Genomic DNA, 25,605 nt, shown 5'->3' with positions numbered 1-25,605 from the left:
GCAGTTACAGTCGAGGGACAGAGCTAGGTGGCTGGCTCCTCCAGGCTCAGGATGGGGTTGGGGGCCGGGGGGGGGGGGGGGGGGTGCAGGAGAAGGAGGGGGGGAGGAGGGGCAGGGGTTGGGGAGAGGCTGCGAAGCAGCTCTCAGAACCTGCCTCCTCCGAAAGGAGAGCCCCGTGCATCAGGGGTCCTCCCTCTGAGGCCCTAGGACTCATCTGGAAGAGGGGAAACCCACAGTGTCCTTCTTCATTTCTTACAGAAGTCGAGGTGCTGGAAAATGTCAGCCCCAGCTGTCCAAGTAAGGCATTTGCTCACAGGATGAGGAGGGGCACCCAAACCCCAAACCGCCACCCCACCTGCACCTCGGGATGCTGTGATTGATGTGCATGGCACTGAACCCCAAGCATCCAGGTCCCTGGGCCTCTGCCCACCCAAGGGGCCTGAGCTCTCTTCTGCCTGACCCTGTGCTCTGTCCATAGCGGGATGGGGAGGGGGGGGGTGTCACTCTGTTGGCTCCTGGACACTTTGAGACATCACCATTCTGTTTATCAGTGGCTAATCATTTATTCAAAGCACATGAGGATGAGGAAATGCTGACTTTAACCTTTGCGCAGAAACCCAGACCCCCACCCACCTCTTTGTATTTACCTGACCCTTAGAGGTCAAGGGAGCTGGCTTCCAGGTGATACCTGCCACAGTGTTCGCCAGAGAGCGAGGCTGGCCACTGATGGGGAAGCACTGCCATCTCGTGGGCATCTGCCTTCACTGCACCTAGGCTCATGACTCCAGTGTTCTTTTTCTCAAATTGTTCAAAAAATTCCTCTTAAGCACAGTGAAAATATCCAGATGTCCCTTTTTGGGGATTTGCTCAGTCAGCCAGATACTCCTCAAACTTAAATGACTTTGTCTCAGGCCCTGGCTGGATAGCTCTGTTGGTGACAGAGTCATCCCAATATGCCAAGGTTGCGGTTCAATCCCCACAGGGCACATGCAAGAATCCACCAATGAATGAATAAATAAGTGAGGCAACAGAATGATGTTTCTCTCTCTCTCCTTCCCTCTTGCTCTCTATAATTAATTAATTAATTTAAACAACACCAACAACAAAAACCCTTGCCTCAGGTATTTATTGTAGTAGAACCAAAGAAGAGCCACAGAATTATGCTCTTTTCAAGCCAGAAAGTCATTAGATGGACCTGCTATATGTAATCAACCCTTAATTTTTTTACTCTCCTATAGACTTTCTGAGCCTCATTACTTGAAAATCACCTTCTTGTATCTCAGATGATATATTCAGGGAATGCCAGCTAATTTAGACATTAACCTCAGCAAACTGCAGTGGAGAACTTAAATCTATAAAGGAAAATTACATATAATGCAAAGTCAATTAAAAAGAATTTGAGTTTAATTACTTTTTTATTATCATCTCTGCTGCTGCTCCTGTCTGCCCAGAATTGACTCTCAAGAGTGTTATTGCTGCTCTGTGGCTGATGTATTTCTTCTCATTTTAGAAGAGTCAACTCGGTTCAGACACCTCAGAAAGTACATATACAGCTATGAAGCTGAGAGTTCCAGTGGTGTTCCTGTGATTAGTGATTCAAGCGGTGTCACCAAGATCAACTGCAAGGTAGGAGGGGAGATGGGGGACACCAGAGGGCCCAGAGCCCATGGCTGAGCAAACCCTGCTCGTGCCGAGGTGTTTGGAATCTCGAAGCGCTGGGAGCTGGCCCTCAGCTTCCAAGGTGCAATTGTAATATGTGATCTGGAATGTCAGCACCACAGGACAGTGGGTTTCATGTGATGGGAGAAGTCCAGGGGGTGACCGAAGGGGGTGGGCACCTCCAGAAAGCATTCTGGCATGCAGTGTTGATCATCTATGTCAAATAGCATTGTTTACAAAAGAAAAAAAATTGAAAAAATAAAAATTTAAAGATGCAGTTCTCAAGAAAAACTTTTCTTCTTAAGACTGACACTGACGGTCGTGTTCATATGGAACCGATCTAAAGGCCACTACTGAGTTTGTGTGGGGAAGTCGGGCAGGATGCTGCCCTCTTCTTTCTAAGGACCCCTTGTCCGTATGGTCAAATCAGGTAGCCGTTAGCCACCTGTGCCTATTAAAATCGGATAAAAGTAAAAATTCTGTTTCTTAGCCTCACTAGCTACATTTCAAAGGTCCAGTAGCTGCCCATAGCTAGTGGCTCCCATAGTAGACAGTGCAGATACAGAACCTCTCCTTCATAGCACAAAGTTCTCTGAACAGTTCTGGATAACAACCAGGGATCCATTTAAACTTCAGCTACATCGCTTCTGGGCCTTTAGGCTAAGATCAAGTGTAAACTTCAGCTACATGCAAAGGTGGGAATAGCCCCTAATAGATATAAACAGTTTTGATTTGGGGGATTTTTTTGATGACTTTAAGAAGACATTTGCTGTTAGAACCAATGACAACCCTCCTCCTGCTTCCTGTTTTTCTTCTTAACTCTCCCCCATAGGCTTTGTCTCTTCCAACCAGTCGTACCTCTCTATAACTAAAGCAAGTACATCTAGAACCAATAAAGAGATGTCCTCATAATACGTAAGGGCAGATTAGAGACTTGGTACCCCAGAGCATAGAAAAGATCCAAAATGAGGCTGTGACAAGGCTCATTTGTGGAGAACTCATGAGGCCTGTGAAGGCCACATGTGGTTCTGGAGAGCAGATGTCATGTTCCCCAACAGCATTCCCCTTGGTGTCCTGATTAGGGAGTAATCATTGGTCCCCGGAGTGGGAGTGCGGATATCAATTCTCAGTGGAGGGTCTTAATGTGCCATGACCCTGTCTTCTAGGTCGAGCTGGAGGTCCTCCAACTCTGCAGCTTCATCCTGAGGACAAGCCAGTGCACCCTGAAGGAGGTGCATGGCTTCAGCCCTGAGGGCAAGGCCCTGCTGAGGAACACCAAGAACTCTGAGGAGTTTTCTGCGGCCATGTCCAAGTAAGGCGTGAGCCTACACATTTCCATTTCTGAGCTTCGGATGTGCTCAGATGTGTGCCAGATGTGTTGCGAGTGAGGGTGTGCGTGTGTGTCCACTGAGGTATGAACATGTGTGTTCATAGTAGGCCTATATATGAGAGCAAGTGTTTGTATTCTGTATTCTTCAGGGGTCAGGGAACTGCTGAGTCTTCACAACAACCCAGTAGAGAAAAGCATCATTTACTCTCCCCAACCAATGTTCCCCTAATTATCATTTGTGTTTCTAAAAGATCTCATGCTTAAACTCCTGAGCGAGTAAAGCTGAACTGGTTTGTTTACACATGGGAATTAAGCAGGAGTGGGTGCATGGAGTCTCCAGGGAAGGTCCCCGTGCTGTGGTCCACACATGGCAGTGCAGGGTCTGGTCAGTGGGGGTCAAGCCCTGGCCTCCGGGAGTACAGGGAGAGCCCAGACCTGAGCAGCTTCCAGTGCACACTGACCAGGCACTCCTGAGGTTCACAGCTGGCCTCCCTCCTGACTGGTCAGTGGCCATGTTGTACCAGTTGCTAAATATTTTGAACATCACCCCTGCCTCATCTTCAAATCAGATTGCAATGTCCTCAGAGGGTGTTAATGCACGCAGTCATAGGTGTGTGGATTTGGTAGCATTGGAAATTCCCTGCTCATCTTTCGATCCGTTGACCATGAGACCAGGAAGCCAGTCTTCTGTTGGCAGAGTAAGACTTGACCCTGCTATCTCCCACCACTACACCTGTTGTCTGAGACTTAGATATGTATTGGGGGCAGGTACAGTGACGGAAGGGAGTGAGCAGGAGTTACATGTTGGTCCTTACCCTCCTCCAAACAAAAGGGACTCCTGCTCTTGACCACCTCAAGGCTTTCCAAGCATGCATCACAGTGTCTGGAACTTTCGGAGAGAGTGTAGAGCCATGGAAGACCTGCCTCTTCTCCTTTACCTCCTTCTGACTTAGCGAGGAAGTTTCCAAAAGAAAATCCATGGGACCCAAGTGACCCGGGCTTCACACATGGCCTGAGACCTTATCAGAGACCGAGTAAGCAACCAACCTATGAAAAGAAGCTCAAATTGACTAGCAGTCAGGAAATGCAATTAACATAGCAAGATATTTCTCACATTATACTGATAAGACTGTAGAAATTTAAAACAGCAGTAGCCCAGCAGCTGGTAGGTCTCTGAGGAAAAGTATACTTTTGTGCCTTCCTGGTGAAATGAAAGCCATTGGTCAATATCGAGTGCAATTAAATATACTGTAACCTTTGACACAGCAAATTCAAACTGTGGGACTCTAGCAGTAATGTGTTAAGACACAAGGATGCTTATCTCAGTGTTATTCATGTAGCCAAAAATATAGATGATATAGATATAGATATAGATATAGATCCAGAAAGGAAGTGAAGGCCGTTAAATAGGGGAATGTCTGAATAAATTATATGTAAGCATAGAATTGATGTTTTGGAGTTTGGGGGAAGAATCTGTTAGAGCCCTATCAAGTGACTCAGAAGGATTTTCATGGAGGATAATTGAGAAAAGGGAGATGAATAAAAATGTGCATAGTGCAATGGCATTTGTACAAAACAAGCAAGGACAAAATCTTTGGAGGTGTGACATCCACACACATGTACAGGACAGTCTGAGGGTGGAGGTGTGGCAGCAGAGATGGGAGTGGAGGAGAGGGGACAGGTGAGACGGAAATAAAGGAAAAGAAATGAAAGAATGTCAAACACAGGCACATTCTTGTGTATCTTTTTTAAAATGTAGAGATATATTCATAAAGAAAAGATGTAAAATAAAAAGCAATAAGTAAAAAAAAATTAAAAAGAGGCTACAAAGCCACCCAGTTTGTGTTCTACAGGCTTCTGATGGAGAAAGGACACTTCTGTGACCACACTCTGTCCGGGACAGGTACGAGCTGAGGCTGGCCACCCCCAAAGGGAAACAGGTTTTACTCTACCCTGAGAAGGAGGAGCCTACGCACATCCTGAACATCAAGAGAGGCATCATCTCAGCCTTCCTGGTTCCCCCAGAAACGGAAGAGGCCAAACAAGTGTTGTATCTGGTGAGAATTAAGAAAGGGGAGAAGTATGGCCCTTGGAACGCATCGTCACATATTTGAGCTGGGTCCCACTGTCTACATACAGTGAGCCGTTGATGTCACTGCCTGGCTGGGGACACAGGAGGCCCTACATTGGTGGGAAACACCAGTGCCCATGGCTCCCCGTGACCCCCCTGTGTTCACTGTCAGATGGTCCCAAGCAGATCAAATTTTAAAGCAGTTTCTGGGGAGCTACGACCACCCTCCTCCTTTGTCTGATTCTGTTCTATTCCAGCAAGGTGCGACAGGGTAAAGCCTCCCAGTGTTGTAAACACAGAAAAATGATCGGGCTGCTTGCCAGCCTCGCATAAAAATGTCAGTTTTTCCATCTGAGAAATTGCCATCCTTCAGCCCGGGGGCCATGCTGAGCCCGCGCCGTGCTCTGAGTTCAGGGTTGCACCGCAGTTGGAGAGCACAGAGTCACACCCCGCAGAAGCCCTTCCTCGGAGACCCACTCGGGATTTGGGGGGAGGACCAGGACGCATACAAGGCAGACGGAATACATGCTATCAGTGAGCAGGGGAGAAAACAGTCTGAGAGCACAGGGCATAAAGCCGGGCTCAGCTGAGTCCGATGGGGCCAGGCCACTGTGCCTTGGAATCAAAACCATCCCCACCGATGGGCTCACACAGCTCTGGCTGGCGGGGCACCGACAGTGCCCGCGCTGGGCCTGGCAGGAGCAAAGGTCTTCTGAATCCATGGTGCTCCTGCCCTCTCTTCCACACCCCTTGCTCCCTTCCCAGCCCCTCCCAAAGCACCGAAGGAGGATTTCCCACATTGAACGTCCCTGTTGTGTCTTCTGCTCCCGTAGGATACTGTGTTTGGAAACTGTTCCAGTGACTTAACCGTAAAAACAAGGAAGGGAAATGTGGCCACAGAAATGTCCATCGAGAGAAACCTGGAGAAGTGTGATCGCTTCAAGCCCATGAGCACCGCAGTGAGCCCACTGGCTCTAATGAAAGGCAAGGTGAGTGGCTAGTCCCACTGGCCTGTTTGTTATTAAAATCACGGCATGTAGAGCTAGGAGGGACCTCGGGGAAGAACCTGCCCAGCCTCTTCTTCATATGACTGTAGCGGGAAACTGAGCACCAGACAAGGAAAGGACTACCGCCACATGGCCTGTTATTAATTGACCAGGACTAGTAGCAAGTTTCTGACTTCCCATCCAGAGCTCTGCCCTTTTTGCTGTCATTCTGTCCCTGGCACCAAACATTCTGCCCATCCCTGACAAGCCTCCAAGACTTAATGTAGGGGAGCAAGCTACTCACTCTTTGTCCCTGTGCAGGGGCTGATGTCCCCAGCACTCAGCCTCTGGCCTCCGAGAAAGTCCCAAGACCTGTGCTTTGCTCTGCCCTCCCTAACTCCCACGAAGTGACGTGACCGAGAGCGGTCCAGAGTCCTGTCTTTCCATCCCGTGTAGGACCTTGCTCAATGCCTGGCCCCTCTGCCTCCTGCTGGGGCCACCCCCGCAGTACTAACCTTCTCTGGTGTCCCCTCAACAGCAGTCAGGTAGCACCACATTATCTGCATTTGGCTAATGCCTTGTAATATCTTCTGGGACATGAATCACAGCTTATTTCAGTAAGCACGAAGGACTTGAGCAATCATGCCATGCCTGGCAATGTTTCTGGTCACTGTCCTTGAGACCAAACACGGAGAGTCTGGTGAGCACAGCGCCTCTAGCTAGAAGAGGCCAGTGCCCTGGTGTCTGTTTCTTTCTGAGCAGCTGCTGTGTGCCCAGCCCCACTCAGTCAGCCCTGAGGGAGGGACCGTGGCAGATGAATGTGGTCCTTCCCCTCAGGGTGCTTACAGTCTAACGCAGGAACATGGTTCATACACATGCCAACAAAGGACCATAGGTGGCGTATGCGATAAAATGATAAACCGAAGGGGGCAGACAAGCAGTCCTAGGCCTGAGCACAAAGGAGAAAGCACCATTCACATAGCTCCTTCAGCAAAGCAGCTAATAAATCTAATGAGAAGAAACAATGGCAAGTATCATTGAGGCTAGCTCAGAGTTTCACAGAGAATGTGGAGCATGAGGCTAAAAGATACAAAGAGTATCTAAATGGAAGAGAGACATAAGGCTGCGCTCCAGGCAGAGAAAACATGGGGAGCAGTGAGTAGTGAGTAAAGTGTTCATGTGTGGCGGAGCAAGTATGTGTAGGAAGCCAGGCTACATATCCTCTGTGCAGGATGAGATGTCCATTGGGCGGAATAACAAGAGTCTATAGCTTGACTCAGTATTGAGTATGCCAAGTTGTTGCATTCCTTTGTCTAAATGTCAAGTACTCAGTTCTCTTCTTTTTTTTTTTTTTTTTTTTTTTTTTTTTTTTCATTTTTCTGAAGCTGGAAACAGGGAGAGACAGTCAGACAGACTCCCACATGCGCCCGACCGGGATCCACCCGGCACGCCCACCAGGGGCGACGCTCTGCCCACCAGGGGGCGATGCTCTGCCCCTCTGGGGCGTCGCCATGTTGCGACCAGAGCCACTCTAGCGCCTGAGGCAGAGGCCACAGAGCCATCCCCAGCGCCCGGGCCATCTTTGCTCCAATGGAGCCTTGGCTGCGGGAGGGGAAGAGAGAGACAGAGAGGAAGGTGCGGCGGAGGGGTGGAGAAGCAAATGGGCGCTTCTCCTGTGTGCCCTGGCCGGGAATCGAACCCGGGTCCTCCGCACGCTAGGCCGACGCTCTACCGCTGAGCCAACCGGCCAGGGCCTCAGTTCTCTTCTTTAACTGAGTTTGCCTAATGGGACAGAATTCTCGCTCTCCCCACCCACCCTCACCCCTTCTTTCCTTAAGGTAAATGTCTGTGGCAGAAGACTTAGGTTCAAGCCCTAGGGACTGATCAAACTGCTTTCCCCCCACCCCATCTCATTCACAGACCGACCCCTTGTCAACACTGATCAGCAACAGCCAGTCCTGCCAGTACACCTTGGACCCCAAGAGGAAGCATGTGTCAGAAGCCATCTGCAAGGAACAACACCTGTTCCTGCCTTTCTCCCATAAGTAGGTCACCTGCTGCAGCCCTGAGTCATCAGTGATAGGGTCTGTGTGAGTGCATGCTTCCCAGGCTAGGCTGGGCCTGGGAGGGGGCTATGAAGAGGTACAAAGCAGAAGCCATTCCTGCCCCCCCTTTTCAAGCTAACAGGCAATGTGTTAGGAAAATCTCACACATGCCAACCAGTTTGAGACCAACAAAAGCTATGAGACCCAGAGGTTAAGGGTTATGGATGAGGAAAAGCCAGGGTCATTGCAGGCTGCCCTGGTCAGAAGGGCTTTGTGGGGGGAGTTGGGGTTTGAACTGGAGACCTATGCATCCAAATCCATTTTGAAAATTGACCAGTCAACTAATGTTTATTGAATAATTGTCATCCTCTTGGCACTGTGTGGTGGGAGGTACAAAGGAATTTCGAGGCTCAGAGCTAGTTCCTTGCATTCCAGACCAGTAGAAGTTGGAGGTACATGTGTCCTTACCAGTCTAGATTTAACCATGGTTTGAAAGGTGGGCAGGATTTGGGTAGAGAGAAGACGGGGGTGGGCGGGGGACATTCAACGTGAAAAGTTGCTCTGGGGAGCCAGCCATCCTTTGTTACCTGATGTCCTTCCTTTATTCCAGGAACAAGGACGGGATGATGGCACAGGTTACACAGACTTTGAAACTTGAAGACACACCTAAGATCAACAGCCGCTTCTTTGATGCTGGTAAGACTTTATACCCCCACGTTCACCAGGGATGGGGAATCTACCCAACATGGTCCATGTATCATGGCTTAGCTCCTCGCTGGACCTCATGAAAGTTCTGACTAATGAGTCACGTGGGCTCTGGGGTTCTGGCTGTGGGCTACTTTAGTGAGAAAGCGTGTTCATTTCAGAGTCTCAAGTGACAATGGCGTCCAGGAGAGGGAAAAGTTTCCCAAAGCTACCTAGGTTTTTGTAAGAAGGGAACTGGACTCTTAAGCCTACCTTTCATAGACCTGATAACCTCATACACCCTGTGATAAGGCCTGGGGCCTTGGGCAAGTGGCAGAGGGCCTTCAGGGTCAGGAATTCGTTTTTAGAGCTGGAAGGGACTTCAGAGATCTCAAACCCAACTCTAGCCCTGATTAGTCTTGTGCTCAAACCTGTCTTTGGCATTACCTCATTGTTCTTGGCAACCTGTGAGATCAGGGGGCACCAATGTGTGCTTTCATAGTCATTCTACAGAAGGGAAAATGGCACATAAAGGGCTTAGTGATGAATGCAAAGTCATAGAATATTAGAGGCAGTACAAAATGAGTCCCTAGGTCTGATCTAAGCCTGGACTCTTTCTAATACACCACACTTCCATATTGAACCAACCTGCCTCTCTAGCGGGTCAGAGCAGGGTAATGGAGGGTCAATAAAAAGGGCTTTCCTTCCCCCACAAGCTGCTCTTAGATTCACTTGAAAGAATGATGGGAGAGCCTCAGCTGTAGCCCTATTGGCAGCTGCACCTCCTCACCAGTTTTTTTGGGAAAGAGGGAATAGGATACCAGATTCAAACAAACCTGATTCAATTCCAGCTCTACCTCTTATACCTAGAGAGGTCTTGGACAAGGTGAGTTACTCAAATCTGGGTTTTAGCTTTTTTGTCTTTAAATTGAGGAATAACACTCACCCACAGAGATATACGATGGCTCAGGGAAGTCACATACTTACCCCAGAGCCAGATACATAGAAGGCACTGAATCCGGGACCATGTTATCTTCCCCTGTGTTCTTACCCGATGGTTTGCAGCTTCCAGTTGACCAAGATAGGGTTGAGATGTGGAGGCAAGCAAGAATCATCTGACACTCTGCCCCTTCCAGGTACCGAGGAGGTGGGTCTTGCCTTTGAGAGCACCAAATCCAGCTCGCTGCCAAAGCAGGCCGAGGTCATTGTGAAGACCCTGCAGGAGCTGCAAAAACTACACATCTCCGAGCAGAATGCCCAGAGAGCCCGCCTCTTCAATAAACTGGTTACTGAGCTGCGTGGCCTTGACCATGAGGCAGTCTCAGCCCTCTTGCCAAAGCTGGTCGAGTTATCCAGGTATGTCTTTAATGATTGTAGCTCCATCTTTCATGGGTTGGAAACCTATGGTAGCTGCTAAACCTTTGCCAAACAGAGGATTGCAGGATCTATTGAAATATCAACCCTGTTAGGGAATTAGTCATTTCACGTTGACTAGATGAGAAATGTCAGGTGAGGTACCTAGAGCTGCATGGGAAGCACATGTATACAAACACACATTGCATCCAAGGCAGATATGTATTTGTTTGTTAAAGTAAGAGGAATATCATTCCCACATTTTGCTGGGTATCTTCTCATTCCTCATTCTATTACCCTGGAAGTTCTGAGAGACAGAGAAGTCTGGGCCTTTCAGAAATCTCGAGCCTAGTGGAGAGAGAACTCAGACAAACTAAAATAATATTGTGATCTCTGCATACGTCAAGGCACTGGTTCTCAGTGCTGTGAAGGTCAGAGACGACCATGCTGATGTTTGCCTGGCAGGTTCGGTGTTCTGACCAAAGGGCAGTGATAACTGCTCTTTTGGCGCCAACACCAGGGCGTTCTTCTTCAGACTTGCCTCCACAATGGCTCTTCCATGGATAATGCTTATAAAGCAAACTTCCTGGTTCTTGAGATAATGATTCTTGGGACCTGAGATGGATTTTGGAATGCCATTGGGTTTGGAGAGTAAGTGAGGGAAATAAGAGCACAGAGTAATACCATGGGCCAAGGAGATTTCAGCCGCCTTAGAAGTGATCTACGTAACTTTCTCTGCCCCCTGTCCTTCACAGCCCCATCACCTTCCAAGCCTTGGTTCAGTGCGGACAGCCCCAATGTTACACTCACATCCTCCAGTGGCTGAAAAGTGAGCAAGCCAGCCCACTTCTGATAGATGTTGTGACCTATCTCATGGCCCTGATCCCAGAGCCCTCGGCCCAGAGGCTGCGGGAGATCTTCCACACGGCGAAGGAGCAGCAGAGCCGGGCTGCCTTCTATTCACTGAGTCACGTGATCAACAAGTGAGTGTTGCCCTGTTTCCCCTCGCAGGAGCTAAGGAAGACCCCACATCTCTGAATGAAGACTGTACCCCTTCCTCTACTTCCAGGCTTACTCTTGTTTTTCTCCTGGTCTTTTTGAGAGTAGTGACTGGAAATAAGAAATCAGCAAACACAACTTTGGATTTTAAGATAAACTGAGCACTGCTTACTGAGTCCTAACTCATATTCTATAGGTATCACGAGACACACCCTGCAGACACTCAGAGCCTGCTGGACATTGCTGACTACCTGCTGGAGCAGATCCGCGATGGCTGCACCGGGAGCGAGGAGCACACCTACCTGACTCTGAGGGTACTCATGGCCTTCGTATAAGATGCATCCTTTCGGAAGCACTTTTCCTGGACACCTTTCCTTCTCCCTCAGCGCCCTGACTCCTGCTTGTCATTTCTCAATGCAGGTCATTGGAAATACCGGCGGAACCCTGGACCAGCTAACGCCAAGACTCACAGCTTCCCTCCTGGAATGTATCAAAAGTACAGAGCCCTCACTGCTGATTCAGAAGGCTGCCATTCAAGCCCTGCGGAAGATGGAAAATAAAGATGAGGTAAAGTCCACCGAGGAGGTCTGAAAGTGAGAGTTACTCTGAGGGACAAGGATTTGGAATGAGATTCTAAATCTCGTCATTCTACAGACTTGATTCCTTCTGCTTTCTAAAATCGCAAGTGTTCAGCAAGACTGTGAACATGGGGGAAGTAGTTGACCTTGCTGCTTCTCCAGAATGCGGAAGTCGAGGTTTTCACCACGTGCTCTCCTTCCTCATTGGCTAGCACTCTTCTGCTCATTTTAGGAAAACAAGCCTGATTTCCCCCAATCTACCTAATCTAGGATAGTCAGCCTGCCTACCCCTTAGCCTCCATATCTTTGGACATTACCTTATTTATCAGCCCCAACTCTCACTATCCTTTCCCACCTTTACCCTCATATTGAAATAATTTATATTAAAACACCTTTATTTTCAGTAAGTGGCAAGTCTCCAACACATTATAACTTGGCCATAACTTGCATATTTTTTTCACTTGCATATATTAGAGAAACTGAATTTGACATGCATTTGATAGGAGTCTTCTGTGCACCCTTCCTTGAGCTGGTTGCTCTGGGGAACACCAGCAAGAAGATTCAGTGCCAGCATTTGAAGAGTTATTGGAAATATGGCTTGCACATCATAAATTGCTTGAAAACCATGCTGAATGTTTGCTAGGCTTGTTCTGTGTTTGACCAAAGGACAATGATAATCATCTCCTCTCTTGGCTACAGGTCCGGGAAGTGCTTCTTCAGACTTTCCTGGATGCTGCTGCCCCGGGGGACAAGCGTCTGGCTGCCTATCTCATGCTGATGAGGGACCCTTCTCAGTCAGATATTAGCAAAATCACCCAACTTCTTCCAGTGGAAGAGGATGAGCAAGTGAGGAACTTTGTGGCTTCCCACATCACCAACATCTTAAACTCAGAAGAGCTGTACGTCCAGAAGTAAGTGAGAGTAATTTTCCCCCAATTCTTACAAAGGGCTGAAATTTCAAACCTACATTTGGATTTAGCCACTGCCTGCCCTTTTGATATAATTCTTTCTTCTGGAGCAAACACTTGTGCCGAAGCACAGAGGATCAGAGCCAAATTCCTGGGGCAGACTCATGAATTTGTTAGCAATCGAGAATCCATCTTCCCTTCGGGTCAGAGAGGCAGTGAGTAAGTGGCACAATGTGTTGGCTCAAAATATACTCCTTCTTTCCACCTAGTTTGAAAGAGTTGGTGAAAGAAACTCTGAAAAACTCTCAGCTCCCAACTATCATGGACTTCAAAAAGTATTCCCGGAACTACCAATTTTCCAAGTCAGTTTCTCTTCCATCACTTGACCCAGTCTCGGCCAAAATCGAGGGCAATCTTATATTTGATCCCCATACTTACCTGCCTAAAGAAAGCATGCTGAAAACGACCCTCACTGTCTTTGGATTTGCTGCGGCGGACCTCTTTGAGGTGAGAGTGAGACTGAAGGGGAGTCTTATGTCTTCTCGCCCATTCTGTTCAACCTGAGTAGAAAGTCCAGAGAAACTGCACCCACCAGCGAAGGGCCAGAATCGTCAGGCAGTTAGTTCTGTGCCATCACTTGGAAGCCTTTTTCTTCCCACCTCCCTTACTCCCTGCTAGGGACCCCCTCAAGCATGACTTATTATAAATGGAAATACAAATGTCCCAGGAAAGCCCTCAGACCCCAAATCCATGGAAGTGCATGGGGGGTGCGGTCAGACCAACCTGGTTGAAACCCCATATTGGGGTTGAACCCTCCCAACGCTGAGTCTTTGGTTTAATTATCTGTCCTTTCTAAGCCTTAGCTGTCTCTTCTGGAAAAAAGGGCAAATGATAAGACAACTCCTGTGGGGTACTAAACTCAGTGCCTGCCTTATGGTATTCATCAAATACTTGTCTAAATAAGTGAATATAAAGAGGGGAATGGGGGAATTGACCTACAACAAAGAAACCTGAGAGCATTTCTTGCCTAATTTTCTTTCTTAGCTTGGTTTGGAAGGAAAAGGCTTTGAGCCGACATTGGAAGCTTTCTTTGGGAAGCAAGGATTTTTCCCAGACAGTGTCAACAAGGCTTTGTACTGGGTTGATGGTCAAGTTCCCAATCATGTCTCCACAGTTTTGATGGACCACTTTGGCTACACCAAAGAGGATAAACATGAGCAGGTATGTTCTTGTTAAGTATCCTCACAGGGAAAGCTTTGGGTCTCAGTGAAAAACATTCTAATCTAAGCCTGGAAGTAATCAAGGAACTATTTAACTAAAGTGACAACTCTGCCTTTTATTAATCAGTCCTATGAAAGTAAGAACCAGCATCTTCTGCAGCTGTGGGCCTCCCAGAGAGTCAGAGTGCCCAGGAACTGAGTCTTCAGAGGCACTCTGGCATAGTGACTAAGTGTGTGAACTCTAGGGCATGGGCTTGAATTCTAACTTCACTGTCTTCAAGCTGTGCAACCCTGGGCGTGTTGCTTGATATTGTGTCTGTCTGTTTCTGCATCCCTGGAGTACCAATCACTCTTCACAAGGTTATTTAAAGACTAAATGAAATAAAGCATGTAAAATGTTAAGCAGAGTGCTTTGGCTCTGGTACTGATTGTTCAATAAGCAGGTACTATTATAATTTTCAATTTATATTTTCATTATCATTAACTTCTTTGGCTCCTACATCAGTGCATTAGCTGATGAAAGCAAAAGTTACTTTGAAGCTAGCATAAGCCCCCATCGAAGAAGGAAGATCATAGATCACGTAATCTGGAGCTTCTTATTCATTAACTGTGTGCTACCCAGAGTGTGGTCTAGTCATCGGCGTCACATCAGAGCTTGGTAGAAATGCGGGTCCTCAAGCCCCGCTGGGCTCTCCTGAATCCGAACCCACATTTTAATGACGTCCCCTGGTGACTTGCATGCACATTTCAGTTTGTGAAGCAGGACAGTAATTTCCTCCTATATGTTCACAGATGGCCCCAGCTCCATCTTCTCATTTACTTGCCTCCGCATGAGGCTGAGGGCCATTGATCTATTTGGGCCTGTCAATCACTCTTTCCTCTCTCAATGCCTAAGCATTGCTAAGAACTTGTCTAGTATCAGGTGTTTTCAAAGCTTTTGGCCAATTTATTTGGCAGCTAATTGTCCCAAGAACCCACTGCTATTCTTCCCTAGTCAAAGGAGAGAGGGCACAAGCCAGGGAGGATGTGGAGGGACAGAGGACCTTCTCATCTTGGGATCCAAAGGGATTCTGCCATCCGGGCAAGTAGAGACCCCCTGCTGTGCACACATTATTCAAGTTATGAAGAGTGTGGAGGCACCTCTGTCCCTGTCAGGGCCTGTTTTTTCATCCTAATTTGGAGAAGCTGTTTATCTTTCAAATAAGAGGCGAGAGCCTGATTCCAGTGCCTTCCCCAGCCCCTCATCCTGAGTGCTGTTGTTTAGATCCATCACAGCTGCCGCAGGCAGGCCCCACATCGGAAACCTCCAGGTGTTTGACGGTGCCGACATCTCACTACATGTGTTGTTGTTAAAATCTCAGGACCTGGTCAATGGAATTATGCTCAGTGTTCAGAAGCTGATCAAAGATTTGAAATCCAAAGAATTCCCAGAAGCCAGAGCCTACCTCCGCATCTTAGGAGAGGAGCTTGGCTTTGTCAAGCTCCGTGACCTCCAGTTCCTGGGAAGGCTGCTCCTGAATGGTGCCCGGACCCTGCAGGGGATCCCCCAGATGGTAAGTGGACAGGCCCTGTCCTAGATGATGAGATTAGCCTTTTGGATGAGCTATTTTAGGTCTCTCAAACGCCCTTAAGATTCTGACCATACAAACCAGTAAAAGTGCTTGGACTTCTTTCAGAGAGGCAGGTTTGCCTTGAGTTTTGGTGAAGAAGATTCTTGATCACAAGGAATTGGTAACATTTAGAACTTAAGCTATTCATATGGTTAGATGTATCTTTTAAAAGCATTCATTTGTTCACCTGGAAAACAATGGTGAGTGTAACTCCTGCTACCTATCCTACAGGTTTCTCTTAATATTGAAATGTTGCAATGATCATGAATGAATGTATTTGGCAAACTATCGTCTACTATATAATTATGAGCTATAGTTTTTATTATTATTAATTTATTAAGAAAGGAGAAAATATGGACATTTACTCCCTAGGATTTAATAAATAATAATGTTTGCTTTAAGAAAATAGATCTCAAGTTACATTCTAGTCAATATGAATAGCATTTCAATAACTTGTTGTTTTCACAAAATTGGCTTTACCATAATATATTGTACCTTAGGTAAATCCTCATTTACATTTAGACTCCAAAAAACCAGAATGAAGCCATGCCATGCAATGAGATTGAACGTTCAGAAAGCTTGGAGACCCAGCAATATTCTTAAATGCCTCTGACTTACCAGTTGGAAACAATATCTATCTAGGGGAAGTACAACCCAACTGGTTAAGATCAATATCATTTATCTTTACTTATTAAACTATCAATCTAATCAAAATATGCTAGACGCTTCCTTTCTGGGTGAAGAAAAAGAATTATTGTTTAGTGACTTTTCCCATTGGATCTACAGATTGGAGAGGTGCTAAAGAAAGGTTCAAAGAATGACTTATTTCTTCACTACATCTTTATGGACAATGCCTTTGAAGTCCCCACCGGACTTGGGTTACAACTGCAAATGTCCTCCTCTGGAGTCATCACTCCCGGAATCCTGGCTGGGGTGAAGCTGAGGGTAGCCAACGTAAGACTGTTTGTTCACTTCTGGTTCCTCCGGTTGTTCTTTTCCTGCAGGGGGGGTTCCTTGGGCAATTTCCAAATGTGTTTCCAGTTCAAGGTGAAGCACCTCATCAATGGAATCACCTCAGTAATCTTTATGACAAATGTTAGGGTTCCACTGGGATGCACTGCCCTGCTAGCTCCCATATGGCACAGCGGTCACATGAGAACTCAACTATTTTCATAATACATAAGGATTCTTGTCATCTTTTTGCCTTATTATTAAGTGTAACTTGGGCACTTCCCCTGGGTATCAGTGGTGTCTGGCCCTGGAGTACTGAGAATTTGGCTTTTCTCCCTTCAAACACAGTAAGATGTCCAAGGTGTGAGCTATCTGGAGATGTTTGCCCAGGCGTAGGAAGGGTGCTGAATCCAACTACAGGGGACTAAGGTATTGACCAAAGCTGAATAGGTCATTTTCCGACTTACAGAAGATGCAGGCGGAACTGGTGGCGAAGCCCTCTGTATCTGTGGAGTTTGTGACCAATATGGGCATCGTCGTTCCAGACTTCGCTAGGAGTGGGGTCCAGATGAACACCAACTTCTTCCATGAGACAGGCCTGGAAGCACAAGTAGCTCTACACTCCGGGCAGCTGAAGTTCAGCATTCCAGCTCCAGAGAGACCAGTCAAGCTGTTCAGCACCAGGTAACGCTTTCCCTCTGGTCTGACCAGCCAGTCTGAGAAAGAACCAAAACTGTGTCTGCAAGAATTGGCCAGGCTGGACAACTAATAGGATAATTCTGGCCCCCATGGATCTAGGTAACAGAGAGAGAGAAAGTACTAGATTATCTGTTTTTAACCTAACCTAAACTCACTAAATAACTACAATTTCCCTGACTTTCCACATTTGATTAAATGGTGACTTAAGACCTACTCATTATCTAGTTGTTATTAGGTTGTAGGTTTTGTTGTTTGTTTTGAGAATAGAAAAAAAAACACTAGCAATGAGAAATCATACTTGAGAGATGAACATTTTTTCCAGAAAAAAATATCAAAGGGCAAGTTGATTTGTGGTAGCTGGCTCAGTAGACAAAGCACATAAGTCCTAATCTCATGTTTACAAGATAGATCTTCATATGAAGAGCTTTATTTTTAATGACATTCTCACACATTGATTTGTCTTAGTTTTCATATTTGGGGCACATTAATTTGTTGATTCAAAAATAATAAAAGATAGTATTTAATTGCCTATTGTAGACCAAGCATGTTGAACGAGAGAGCTCAGGGGACACAGGAAGGATGTACAAAGCACACCAACTATGAAGTGCGGGCTAAGTCAGAGGAAGCATTAGAGAGACCATGAAATTCTAGCTCAAGTGGCCTGTGGTAGTTTGGGAAAGCCTTCTGAAGAAACTCACACTTGAGCTGACATCTGAAGTTGTGTTGGAGTTATTCAGACAGAAGAAGAGGGAATAAGTGTTCCCAGGCAAAGAGAAAAGCTCTTGTAGTGGCCTGAAGGGAAAAGAATATGGTTCAGGAACGGCACTAAATTCCATGTAATACAGTCCACAGGGACTGTAGTGAGAGAGGCCATGAGAAGCTGGCAAGGGTTGGTCTTGTGAACCATCTTAGGGAGTCTGAAGGCAAAGGAGTTTAAAATGGGATCATAAATAAACTGAGGGTTAGTGTTTTAGAGGAAGTACTCGGACTCCAGAATGAAAAATGGGTGGGCTAGAGACAGGGATACCACTTAGGAGTCTGTCGCAATCATACAAGGGGAGAGATGGCAGTAGCCCACACCGGGGAAGGCCAGCGGGTAGAGAGGAGGGAGCCCACTCTACAAATTTTTAGAAATGTGAGTACTTGGTGATTGCCTGGCTGTGGGAGATGAGGCAGAAGAGAGAGGAAAGGGAGTGGGGGGGTGCCTTTCATTGAGAAAGGGACTGAAGAGGGAGAGAGGCTGGAGTGGTGGAGGATGACAGATCTGAGTTTGGATATATTACATTGGAACCGATTAGAATACCCAGCGGACAATTGGGCCAATGGGTCTGAGCTCAGTAAAAAGGTTTGAGCTACAAATACAGATTTGGGGTGGGGTATATAGAGGTTATGGAAGTCAAACAGTGATTGGTATAGAGTGGAATGTGAAGAACTAGGATAGGAACCTGGAGAATATAAACACGTGAACGGGGAGAGAATAAGTAGCAAAGAGTGGGAAGGAGTGACCAGAGAGGCCGAAGGGGAGCCAAGGTCGTGAAGGGTCACAATAACCCAGGAGTGGTCACAGGAGTGGCACTTGGGGCTCCAGCCACCAGCTTAGCTTGGTCTCAGGGCGCCCCTAAAATGAGGGAACAATACTTAGGAAAGAGCATGATTGATCAAAGAAAGCACTCTTGGGTGAAACCAAGACATTGTTGAACTTTTTTGCACTTCCTAATTACTTAAGTGCACACTTGGGAGGAGACCATAATCTTCTCAAAGGTTACAGGATCTGGAGGTCCGTGAGCAACTCTGCTGAATGCTTCCAGGAGATCAAGGCAGAGGAAGCCTGAAAATGTCCCCGGGAGTTAGGAGCAAGAAGGTGATTTAAGATGCTGAAGGAGGCAGTTCCAGAGCACGATACGGTGGCCAAGAGGTGGCAGTTCAGGGAGAAAGTGCTGAGAGAAAGTGGAGAGTGCCAACATAGACAGATGTCTAGTTTGTGGGGGAGGCAGGAGAGGGAAGAAAGGAAGAAAGGAAAGTGTGTGTGTGTGTGTGTGTGTGTGTGTGTGTGTGTGTGTGTGCGCGCGCGCGCGCGTGCATGCGTGCAGATAGGGAGAAGACACTCAAGCATGTATAATGCTGGTGGATAGAAGCCAGTAGAGACTAAGATTTCAGATGAAAATGAGACAGGACCTCCTACCCTGCAGCATCAGAAGGAAGGAGCACACCTGAAGTCAGGTCCCGGCAATGGTTACTTAATACCTCTGAGCCTCTGTTTCCAGTGGAAAAGGAGGCTTTTCATGTGTACTGTTGTGGGGGTTACAGGTAACAAATGTCAAGAACTTAGTGCAGTGTCTGAAACATAGAGTCACTGTGATTGCAAACCTTGTTGGTGTTCTTCTTACTATGATTTGTGTCTGAGTAAATCAGAGATTTCGAGGTGGGTGTGGACAGATGGGAAATAGAAGGCAAAATAAGAAGGCATTTCATTTGCCCTGCGAGAATCTGTGATGTTCATTTCAATTCACGACTTAAAGGTGACTCGGGATTGTTCTTTCTTCACTAGTAACACACTGCATTTGGTCTCCACCACCAAAGCAGAAGCGATTCCACTTCCTGTGGAGAACAGCAAGTCCTGGACCACTTGCAAGCCTTTCTTCACTGGCCTGCACTATTGCGCCTCCGGCGCTTACTCCAGCGCTAGTTTCTACTATCCGCTGATTGGAGACACCAGGTTAGACATGCTCAATATCCCGCCCAGCATCTGTGTACCTTCTGTATCATGGCCACCTGGCAAGGCAAAGAAAAAATGCTGTGTCTTATAGGCCTGTGTCACCAGTCTCAGAAATCTGTACCGTCCTTTAATTATTTAAAAGAGTAGTCCTCTACCCAATACACCTGAAGGATACACGAATTCCAGGCTAAAGTTTGAGTCTAGGACTGGGTTTGTCCATAAGTGGGTTGGGAGTGGCAGTGTGGAAGGTGAGGATCACTGAGAGAGGTCTTAAGTCAAACAATCCCCCACTGCCATTGAGAATCCCTCCCGTAAAAGCACCTCTTTATAGTGCATTAGATGAGTGGGTCAAAGCACAGACTCCAATTTGCTTCTAATTCTCTGTCTGAGTTTCTGAGCCTCCAGACACATTGGGGCAGCCTTTCCTGGAACCCACTGGTGTTCAAAGCCCTTACCATATTTAAAAGCAATTCCACATGCACACACACACACACACACACACACACACACACACACACACACACACACTTCCTCTACCTGTTCTCAGCTTTGCTGACACAACCAGCAACTCCTGCTCTGTCCAGGAACTCTGGGAAGCCTGGTCCCGCCCTTGGAGGGACTGAAAGGGATCACAAAGCTCAACGTTAGTGAAGAAGAGTGGAGGTTAAAATAAGGAGCAATTATTTTGTTGTTATTGAGGCTGAGTTGCTTTGGGGACGTTCTCATTATCATGGGAAGTTCTAACATCACTCACCATATGTATTGTAGAATCTTGAGATTTGAACTAGAACTGAAGCCAACAGGAGAAGTGGAGAAGTATTCTGCCAGTGCAACCTACAGACTCCAGGAAGAGAGCGACTCCTTGGTGGACGTGCTGAAGCTTGTGACTCAGGCAGAAGGCAAGTACCCAGAAGAGAGCTCCTCCATCTCTGCCCTCAGTCTCAGGTCCAGAACTCAAAGGGGGACATCTCTTATGTTAATGCAAGTAACAAATACGTACTGAGTGCCTGATACGTGTCAGGCCCCTTTTAAGAGTTGAGGCTAGAACAGTAAACAGTGGAGATCATCTCTGCTCTCGATGGAGTGTATAGTAAGTACCCAAACAAGTAAATATTTAGAGTGTCAGGTTGGTGCTGAGGAGAAAAACAGGACACAGAGGAGTCCAAAGGATGTTGAGAGTGGAGGGAGGAGGAGGATGGGGGGAAGGCAGGGCTATTTTGAATGAAAAGGTAAGTCTCACTGCTAAAGGGAGCATAAAAGGAAGACTTGAAGGTGACAATGGGATAAGCCGTATAGAAAGAGCTTTATGGGCTGAGGAGCCAGTAGGTACAAAGGTCCTGAGGCAGGTGCACGGCTGCTGTGTTTGAGGGAAAGGAAGGCAGCCAGTATGGCTGAAGCCGAGAGAGCAGGGAGAAAAATGGTGGAAGAGGAGGTCGGGAGACAGAGAGAGGGAGGGGAAGGAGAGTCAAGTCATGTAGGTCTTGGTAAGGACGTTGGGTTTTACTAAGTGAAATAAAAAGCCACTAGAGAGTGTGCATGATTTGATTTATGTTGATGTTGATGAAAGGCTTGAGGGGCACAGAGGCAGAGAAATTAGTGAGTAGGCTGTGGCAATAATCCAAGCCAAAGATGGTGAGGCTCTGGCTCCGAGATTTGAGAAGTGATTGGACTCTAGCCACATTCTGAAGACTGGCTGACAAGATTTGCTGATATAGTGGGTGTTGAGTGTAAGGGGAAAACGAATCAGGACGACTATTGGCTTTTTTGGCCTCTGCAACAGAAGGGTGGAGGTGCTATTTACCGAGATGGTAAAGGCCACTGGAGGAGTAGGTTTTAGGAGCAAATTTAGATGTCCACTTTGAAAGGTTTTTTGGGTTTTTTTATGTAGGAATAGTATGTTACCAAATCAAACAAGAAAAATAAATCCACAGGGTGCACGCTGGAAAAAAACATGTCACGTAACGATTTTACAAAAGACATAAAATAAATGAGCCTGTGAACTGAAGGAAACATGGGGATCTTGTTACAGAGAAAGGAGGAGTCGGGGAGGGGTGAGAGCAGGGCAGGGGGCACGGAACCAGGAAGGATGTCATCAGTGGAGAGTCATAGAGAGATGCCACCTCTGCCTGACACGGCAGGACCTCGGGCCCTTGCTGTCCCCTGAGCAGGCTGAGTACTTCCCATGGCACGTCCTTTGCATTTCTGATTCTCTCTGCCTGGAGTGCTTTCCTCCCAGGATGTAGCAATACTCGGCCCTTTCTTACTTCCAGTCTCTGCCCAAATATCCCCTGATCAGAGAACTTTCCTGAATGACCACCACACATGACATGGTGCCTCTTTGATGCCTTTCTAACGTTATTGTCTTATCCAGTTGTATTTTCTTTATAACATTATATACCATTGGGCATAAAAAGTTGACTTGGCTATTGTCTGTACTCCTCCACTAGGATGTAAGCTCCATGAGAGCAGGGACTCCTCGGTGTCAAGGGTAGTGCATAGCAAACACGTGATAGGCAATCAATAAATAGTATGTGCAGATTGAACAAAAATGCATGAGCACCTCTGAGTTAAAAAAAAATAAGGTAAAATCCTGCGGTGTGTCCTCACTGAAGCCCATGGAGAACTTGGGGTTTCTCTGCCTTATCATCTCTCTTCTTCCTAAACAAAGCTTCCAAATGCACACTTCAATTATCTTGTACACTCTTTCAGGTGCAAAGCAGACCGAGGCCACGATGACAATCAGATATAACCGGCAGCGTATGACTTTGTCCACTGAAATGCAAATTCCAGATTTTGACGTTGACCTCGGGACAGTCCTCAGAATTAGTGATGAATCTTCTGAGGAAGAAATGTCTTATAAACTCACCCTGGACATGCAGAATAAGAAAATCACTGAGGTCACCCTCATGGGCCACATAAGGTAAGGAGGACTCAGGGTGATCTGACCTGAGTGCTGACCCTCATGGGTCTTTCCTATCTTGCTTTTCACCTTTAATACTGACCAGACTATGCCATTCCTGGTCAACAGTCTGAAGGGCAGATGGAGCCCTCAACATTCTGACCCCTGCTCTTGTCCGGTTAGATCTTCCTTCCCTTCACTGGGCACTTGCTATTTTCATCAGGCACTGTGCAGAGCCCTTTAAAGAAATTATCTCAGTCTTTATAATAAACTGCAAGGTAGACATGAACTTCCCTGTTATACAGGTAAGGAGACAGTAGCTCAGAGGGGTTAAATAATTTGGCCAAGGCAATAGAGCTAGTAAATGCAAGAGCAGCATTCAAATCGTTTTTGGAAAACCTTCCCTTTCTCCCATACCTCCTGAGTCTGCGCTAGAGTTGATTGTAGACCTTAATGAGTTGAATCCCTGGTCATTTCTCTGAGTCATCCGTGGATCTCGTTCCCATCCTCACAAATCGAACTGCTGTTTAATCCTGGCTATTTCCTTGGATTGGACAAAATCATTGATGTCAGCTGATTTTCTCTTCAATAGTTGTGACAAAAAGGAAGAAGGCAAAATCAAAGGTGTTATTTCCATACCCCGTTTGCAAGCAGAAGCCAGAAGTGAAACCCTCGCCCGGTGGTCTCCCACCAAGCTCCTCCTTCAAACGGATTCATCCGCAACAGCTTATGGCTCAACAATCTCCCAGAAGCTAACGTGGCGTTACGGTGCGTGCCTCTTGCCATCGGAGTGCTTCCAAGGGCGCTCTGTACTTGGGGACAGTGCTGAGAACCATTGGTTGGGGGCTGACGTGGTGTCATTGACAACTGTGTCACATATGTGTTTTCAGATGAAGAGAAGATTGAATTTGAATGGAACACAGGCACCAACATAGATACCAAAAAAGCAGCTTCCAATTTCCCCGTAGAGCTCTCTGATTACCCCCAGCGCTTGTATGTGTATGCCAACGGTCTCATGGATCACAGGGTTCCTCAAACAGACATGACTTTCCGGCACATGGGTTCCAAATTAATAGTTGTAAGTACAAACCAGTCAATAAATGCATGCTTATAAGTGCTAATTATATACTCAGCCCTGCATTAGGTGAAGGAGGGGAATCCAAAGATGGGTAAGGCATGCTTCCTACCCCCCAGGGAATCTCTGGGGAGAAAAGAAACATTCACGCACAGCTGCCCTATTAGACAAAGCTGTCTATGACAACTGCCAAATGGATACACTACCAAATGGAAAAGTTTGCTGTGACTAAGACATCACATCAGGATACTGGTAGGAGTTTGACTGCATTATGTGTCTTTAATAAAATACAGGAAGTGATCAACGACCAAACATTTGTAACTTTCTAAGATTTACTTTTACATTTCAGTGCACCATCCTGCTTTGTGATTGATCTGTCAAATATGGCTCATCACCCAATGTTAACTGCACTTTGAGGCCCCTCTCTGCCCATTGCTCTTAAAGTGTCTATTATTTTGTAGGCAGCAAACATGTGGCTTGAGAAGGCACCCATGACTCTGCCTTCTGCCCAGAATTTGCAAGATTTCCTCAGCGGCCTGAGAGAGCTGAGCCTCCGGAAGATGAAGTTTCCAGACTTCCACATCCCAGAAAACTTCTTCTTGAAAAGGTATGAAAAGAAACCCCAGAAATATTTCCAGAACCATGCCAAGTAAATGGAAGATTTTACTTAGCATGCCTTTGGCTCTAACTTTTTTTTTTTTTTTTTTTTTTTTTTTTTACAGAGACAGAGAGAGAGTCAGAGAGAGGGATAGATAGGGACAGACAGACAGGAACGGAGAGAGATGAGAAGCATCAATCATCAGTTTTTCGTTGCAACACCTAAGTTGTTCATTGATTGCTTTCTCATATGTGCCTTGACTGTGGGGCTACAGCAGACCGAGTAACCCCTTGCTCGAGCCAGCGACCTTGGGTCCAAGCTGGTGAGCTTTGCTCAAACCAGATGAGCCCGCGCTCAAGTTGGCGAGCTTGGGGTCTCAAACCTGGGTCCTTCCACATCCCAGTCGAACGCTCTATCCACTGCACCACTGCCTGGTCAGGCTCTAACTCATATTTTTAAGGGAAATAATTTCAGCATTTTTAGGAGATTAATGACTGCGGCATATTTGCATTATTAAACATGAGGTCAGAATGAGAATGCCAACCCAGTCAGAGAGAACCTAAGAAATAATTAAGGATTATAGGTCTTTCACCCTAAGATTTTTTTTATTCACTACAACTTGAACTTGAGAGGCATTCAGTTTTCCTCATTATAAGTGCATTCCACTTCCATTCAGGATCAGGATGTACCCCTAATTTTTTGAGTGTGAAGACTTCAAGACTGTCTAGGGTGATCGCTGACCCCAAGTTTGCTTCTGAGCCCCAGAGGGTTGGAACAGCCACTGAGCCCTGAACAAAGGCAGCACACTGAGAGGCCACTGCACTTGAGCAATGTAGCTTCATCCTTACAGGGACGTCAGATGCCGAACTGCTCAGGCACTTCCGTATTTACAGAGCTACACATAATGCTTTGCTTCATTTCCAGAGAATAAAAAGACAACAGTCTTTTCTAGATTGACTGTTCTCTGTATGCTCTTTGGGGTTAGGAAAACAAGTGGCCTTTCCATGGTCTATGGCTGAGCGGCCATGACTCACAACTGACCACGTCAGTGTTGAAGGACTGAGGTCCGCCACAGCGCTCACAGGGACAAACCTATGGAAGAGAACAGGAAACAGTGGCAGCTTCGGAGGGTCCGGAACCTCTCCCTTCACTGCTAGGGCCACCGACCAGCAGTCTTCTCTGTGTTGTGCTGAAAAGACAGGACCGTAGACCTTAGAATCATCA

General features: G+C 46.7%; 1 protein-coding gene across 1 annotated transcript in view; it reads left to right on the top strand.

Moving 5' to 3' along the window:
- APOB (apolipoprotein B) overlaps positions 1–25,605 on the top strand; it is a 39,733-nt gene that overhangs the window by 333 nt on the left and 13,795 nt on the right. Inside the window, exons 2-24 of the mRNA XM_066386284.1 lie at positions 259–297; positions 1,511–1,626; positions 2,826–2,971; positions 4,893–5,046; positions 5,894–6,049; positions 7,967–8,091; positions 8,702–8,787; positions 9,912–10,131; positions 10,884–11,111; positions 11,324–11,441; positions 11,548–11,694; positions 12,405–12,616; positions 12,883–13,120; positions 13,658–13,834; positions 15,195–15,386; positions 16,230–16,397; positions 16,864–17,078; positions 19,642–19,809; positions 20,578–20,708; positions 22,519–22,729; positions 23,301–23,476; positions 23,599–23,786; positions 24,245–24,390. Of these exons, the coding sequence (XP_066242381.1) occupies positions 259–297; positions 1,511–1,626; positions 2,826–2,971; positions 4,893–5,046; positions 5,894–6,049; positions 7,967–8,091; positions 8,702–8,787; positions 9,912–10,131; positions 10,884–11,111; positions 11,324–11,441; positions 11,548–11,694; positions 12,405–12,616; positions 12,883–13,120; positions 13,658–13,834; positions 15,195–15,386; positions 16,230–16,397; positions 16,864–17,078; positions 19,642–19,809; positions 20,578–20,708; positions 22,519–22,729; positions 23,301–23,476; positions 23,599–23,786; positions 24,245–24,390 (3,757 nt within the window). The remainder of the gene's footprint in view (positions 1–258; positions 298–1,510; positions 1,627–2,825; positions 2,972–4,892; positions 5,047–5,893; positions 6,050–7,966; positions 8,092–8,701; positions 8,788–9,911; positions 10,132–10,883; positions 11,112–11,323; positions 11,442–11,547; positions 11,695–12,404; positions 12,617–12,882; positions 13,121–13,657; positions 13,835–15,194; positions 15,387–16,229; positions 16,398–16,863; positions 17,079–19,641; positions 19,810–20,577; positions 20,709–22,518; positions 22,730–23,300; positions 23,477–23,598; positions 23,787–24,244; positions 24,391–25,605) is intronic.

Source organism: Saccopteryx leptura, chromosome 5 (assembly GCF_036850995.1).
Source record: "Saccopteryx leptura isolate mSacLep1 chromosome 5, mSacLep1_pri_phased_curated, whole genome shotgun sequence".
Lineage (NCBI taxonomy): Eukaryota > Metazoa > Chordata > Mammalia > Chiroptera > Emballonuridae > Saccopteryx > Saccopteryx leptura.
This window is presented reverse-complemented; position numbering and strand designations above follow the sequence as displayed.